Source organism: Gekko japonicus, unplaced genomic scaffold, assembly GCF_001447785.1.
Source record: "Gekko japonicus isolate JY-2015 unplaced genomic scaffold, Gekko_japonicus_V1.1 scaffold2608, whole genome shotgun sequence".
Lineage (NCBI taxonomy): Eukaryota > Metazoa > Chordata > Lepidosauria > Squamata > Gekkonidae > Gekko > Gekko japonicus.
The window spans coordinates 63,593-69,132 of NW_015165900.1; the positions used below are offsets into that span (position 1 = coordinate 63,593).

At 42.6% G+C, this 5,540-nt stretch overlaps 1 protein-coding gene across 1 annotated transcript in view; it reads right to left on the reverse strand.

Annotated features, from left to right (window-relative positions):
- The window catches only part of LOC107110561 (vomeronasal type-2 receptor 26-like), a 10,120-nt gene that overhangs the window by 3,877 nt on the left and 703 nt on the right, over window positions 1–5,540 (reverse strand). The window contains exons 2-3 of the mRNA XM_015411360.1: window positions 3,423–4,277; window positions 3,023–3,242 (exon numbers count right to left, since the gene is read on the reverse strand). Of these exons, the coding sequence (XP_015266846.1) occupies window positions 3,023–3,242; window positions 3,423–4,277 (1,075 nt within the window). The remainder of the gene's footprint in view (window positions 1–3,022; window positions 3,243–3,422; window positions 4,278–5,540) is intronic.

The following is a 5,540-nucleotide window of genomic DNA, read 5'->3' on the forward strand; positions in this document are numbered from 1 at the left end:
CATTCATCGCTACCAATTCCATCCCACCGCCGTGCCTTTATGCTGGCCCGCTTAAATGCATTTCCAACTATGGTAACACTGGGCAGATTTAGAGGCTTACCTTACTCAGATCGCCTCTGTCTGTGCAACTCTGGCGAAATTGAAACTTTAGACCATCTGATGTTTTGCTGTCCCCATTGGACTCAAGATAGAGGGATATATATCATTCCTATTCTTACGAAGATAAATCTTCCCTCGCAACCTTGGGTTTTTTCAGTATTGTTATCTGATTCAAATGCCTATGGACTGATAACAGCTAACGTGGTGTGGTTCCTGGCTAAGGTTGCTGCTCTCAAGAAACACTGAAAGCTTTATCATCTTTGCAAACACCTACACTGATTTTAATCTTCGGAGGATTTTAGTTAGTTGGCTCTGCCCCAAGTGTAGTTAGGTCTTTTTTATTCTCTGGGCTATGCCTGGGTTTTATATGTTTACTGATTGTGACTATGTACTTGTCATATTTTATGTCAATTTTATGTACCTATTTTACCCCTTTTGCATTTTCTTTTGGTCAAGACTTTGGTCATATAGACCCGTAATAAATTGAAATAAATTGAATTTTGTGCTTCAGAACCAATGAGGAATCTATTACAGTGTCCAGGGAAGCTGCTTATGAAGATGGTGTTAACAAATTTGCACAGACCATAGTCTTCTCTCCAATCCAATGACCCCGTCCCCCCAAGTCGGAGTATGTGCATTTCGTTCAACTGATTCCTATTGCAGTGGGAAATCACACAAGCCACCAGCATGAAAAAGGCCAAAAACCTGCATTCATTTCATTTTCCTCTTTTCTGCTGAAAACTCAGAGTCATGCTTCCTTTTTGTGGTCTACTGTTTATTTCATAAAGTGAGGAAGGAGAATGGCCACTCTTCCATTATTCCTTATGGGGGAATGGGGAGGGGGTGGGGGAGTGGCTTCTTTCAACCAAATGACACAAAATTGCAAGGAAGTGAGTTCTTCCTGTTCACTAAAGTCTACCCAAGTTTCAAGCAAATTGGATCAAGGATTTAATTCTATGGGACACTGAACAAAGTTCCCTGGACTTTCTACTTTCTGGGGAATGGGGGAGTTTCTACTCCCACAAAGGCGGGGCGAAGAATGAGAAAGCTAGAATGCCAGTTCTGCTATTATTCCACATGGGTGACATTCTCAAAGGTCCGGAGAGGGTATCTTTTGAACAAATGACACCAAATTTCAGTAGAAACAGTGCTTCCCTTTACATAAAGACCACCCAATTTCAAGTGAATTGGAGCAAGAGGTACAATTCTATGGGCCCCTGAACCAAGTTCCACCAGGCATTCTACTGTCAGAGAGAGAAAAAGGGCTCCATCCTTACAAAGTAGGGAGTGGATAAGAGCAGCAAGTCTCCGTAGCTTCTCTCCAGAGGAGACTGGCTGCGAGTGCTCTTTGTTCCTCCCTTGCAAGGATTCAAATTAGAAGGGAAAATACCATTGCCCAAGAAAACAATTTCATCAAAGAAAAACATGCATACATTCTGCATTGCTGGTAAGCACCCAAACTCAAACACAGATTGTTTGTGGAGGGGGTGCCATTATACCAACAACCCCAGATTCATAAGATTCTTCCATAAAATCACCGTACTGACCCCAGCCAGTGAATTCTGTTTATATCTCTGGCTCAACAATTTCATTATGCACACACCTTCCCCTGATCCAACAGATGTTCTCTCTGGTATTTTAGGCTGATCTGATGCTATTTTGGATAAAGGTACAAGGAGGCATGAATTGATTTTGTTCTCTTATTCTCAGCATCGTAACCACTGAGCAACTGCAGCCCCCCTCTTATTCCCCCAGCAATCCTCAAATAACAGTGCTAACGGTCCTGAAGAAAATTGTCCCGTCCATTAAACAGAGGCTTAATAGGGACAGCTGAAGTGTTTCATCACGGGTCAGTAAAGAGCATTACACAGTAAATAACATCCCATTAAACTTCCGTAAAATTCTTTGTGCATGGATTATTGGTAGGCTATTTTCTCCCTATAATGGAATGTGCAGGGAAGGAGCTAAACTCTGCTTCAACCCTCCTTTACCATAATGTTATTTCAGCATTTTTCACCCAAAAATAACTGGCATTGGAACCTGGGTGAAAGAAACGGTGCTTCTTAAAGTGGAATTCACAGAGGAATGGAGAGTGTGAGAGAAAGAAATTCGCATGTGCATGCTCAATGTTTCATTAAAAATGGGGACATGCAGATTTTATACATGAAACCCTATTCTTCTGTAGAATTGGGAAGCCACTGGGATGGCCCTCTCAGGCAGGAAGAAGAAGAAGAAGAAGAAGAAGAAGAAGAAGAAGAAGAAGAAGAAGAAGAAGAAGAAGAAGAAGAAGAAGAAGAAGAAGAAGAAGAAGAAGAAATTGGATTTATACCCCACCCTTCACTTGGAGTCTCAGAGTGGCTTACAAACTCCTTTTCCCTTCCCCTCCCCACAACAGACACCCTGTGAGGTGGGTGGGGCTGAGAGAACTCTGACACAAACTGCTCTTTCAAGATCAGCTGTGCCAGAGCTTGTGACTGATGCAAGGTCTCATCAGCAGGTGCAAGTGGAGGAGTGGGGAATCAAACCCGGTTCTCCCAGATTAGAGTCCCCACTCCTAACCACTACACCAAACTGTCTCTGTCTCCACATACAACCCACCTCATCACTGCATGGAGGGGTACACTGAGGTGGGTGCGGCTGAGAGAGCTCTTTTTCAAGGACAGCTCTTATCAGAGCTACAGCTTGGCCAAGGTCATCCAGCCAGGTGCAAGTGGAAGAGTGGGGAATCAAACCCGGTTCTCCCAGATTAGAGTCCACACACTTAACCACTACACCAAACTGGAAGATAAGGTAACTGCTCTAATGGATTCAGGTGTGCATGCACATGAAATCTTACACCCAGAATAAAACTTTGTTGGTCTTAAAGGCGCCACTGGACTCTTCTGCTTTGATGAAATAATGTCTCAGTCAAGGACACGTGTACCTGCCGAATTCACTAAGCCGGTGTTTCCTAATCTATGGGTCCCATCCCCAAAGTGGATCCCAGGCTTTTGCAATTCTTTGATTTGTGTATGTACCTGTTGTTTTTTTTCCTTAAGTGGGTCATCATACCAAGCATGTTTGGACTTGTGGGTTTCAATACTAAAAAGGATAGGAACCAGACCACTAGAGAGGTACAACCGAGAAACTGTCAAAGGATAAAGCTGCACATAAAACCAGCAGTTATTCAGATACAACATGCTTGTTGGGAACCTGACACAAGAACCTGAGCATTTAAAAGATGAGAATGTTTTTTAAAAAAGGAATTTGATATTGTTGTATATTCTGGACTTTATGAACACCATGGTCCTTAACATTAATATTCCTTCTATGTGAAACTTTACCTGGAATGGCTGTGGCTTTGGATTCTCCAGCTTGCTTCCATCTACCATGATTGCATATTTGGTTCTGGATGAAGACATGCCATGTAATGCATGGGCCACAGCATAGACAGCACTGTAGACACTGTAGCTTTGTCCTGTCATGTTCATTTCAAAAAAAGGCCCAGGAAGGCTCTCCAGCTTCTCTTCCCCAGTACAGGTATTCATGGTCTCATTGCCTACATTAATATCTGGTAATACACAGTCAAAGGCCTGCTGCCAGAAGGTCCGGATAAAACCATCTTCCTCTGTATGGGGATTCAGTCTCTGAAGGAACTTCTGGAATCCTTGAACTTCAGTGAGATGAAGTGCAAATGATAAAGCACCATCAAAGACTTGTATGTCTAGATTTCTATGATGTATCTCTGATGAAAAATCAAACTGGGCCGTCATAACCCACACCTTGCCTATAGGTCTCATGGAATCTGGATCAAACTGAATCAGTATTATCTGCAAAGCGCTCATGCTTTGAGAGTCTGCATTTATGATACATATGTTGACATTCGTCTCAGTTAAGAAAATGGTCATATTCTGAAATAGTTCTAGCATTCCATATACTTCGTATATGCTTCTGTAGGTTGGTATTCTTTCCGTGAAGGCTATACAGATGTCATTCTGGGAAAACTTGTGTGCCAAAGTCTGCACAAACCTTTCTCCTTTATCATCATTCATTGCGACAATACCAACCCACTTCCAGTGGAAATGCAGAAGAAGCTGGACAATCCCAGTGTAGTGATGCTCTTCACTGGGGACAACTCTGTATAAAGGAGAATGTTGGGTTACCTCACTCATTGCAGGAGCAAATAAGCAATATGTGACCTAAACACAAGAAGAGAGATACTTTACTTCACTGGGTTTAAGTTTATACTGAGTTTCCAATTCTGTGTTGAATTCTAGGTGTGTTCTGGGTGAATCCCATACCTTTTCTCTCCTGTTTAAAATGAAAAGTGCAATATCAATTGGGAAGGGATACAAATAGGGAACAGTTTAGGTCCATGCAGTGAAATTCATGTCTGTGTGGTCACTTGGTTTCAAGTACAAGATGGGAAGAAGTGTATTCAGATTATTTTTGAGGGTAAATAGACACTCTGGGCTGCAGTGGCTCAGAGGTTAAGATGCTGAGCTGCAGACCGGAAGGTTTGGCAGTTCGAAACCCTTGTGTGGCATGACGGAGTGAGCTCCCGTCTCTGGTCCCAGCTCCATCCAACCTAGCAGTTCAAAGGCAAGAAATTGCAAGTAGATAAATAGGTACTGCTTTGGTGCAAAGGCAACAGTGTTCTGTATCCCTCGGCGTTTAATCATGCTGGCCACATGACCACGGAAATGTCTTTGGACATCGCTGGCTCTTCGGCTTGGAAATGGAGATGAGCACCACCCCCTAGAGTCAGATTTGACTAGCTTTACTAGACATTTTGGTTTCTGTGATGAGAAGAATGTAAACAACAACTTGGTCAAGTGAGCAGGGAAGGGGCATTACCTTGACAACATTCAGTATCCTGGCCAGGCTTCAATTATGTTGGAAGTTGTTGTTTGTTTTCTGAACAGTTTTACTCTTTCTAGTCCAAGTTCCTGGTGTCCAAACAGACCATTTTATCAACAAGAAAAAATGTGTTTTCTCAGCCTCCAAAGTAGTTCATTTGGGCACATGTGAGTGGCCGAGTTTGTGATGCTTGAGGGGGTTGTTTGAAGTGTTCCAAGCTTTCTTCTTTGGCTTGTTTAACGCTAAACTCTTTTCTTAAAGTATGTGGATATTTTCTTTCCAGAAACAAAACAAGAAAACAGAAATCGAGAAAGCCTCTCTGTGTCTCACATACTGGGAAAGGTCCAGACACATTTTCCCCTGTGTCATGCCCAATTCTCCTCTTTATTATAGCTCTGCCACAAGACTGCTGTACATGCAGCTGCCATTATCCCAACAAGGATTTTTTTCGGGGTGGCCACACCGGACTTCTGGTCTGCTCCACATATTTCCACCAGCATAAGAACTGGTTGGATCCTTCCCACTCATTGTACACTACTACCTCATATATAGATAGAGGGAATGCAGGGTGATATCATAATACATTATTTACACTTCAAACA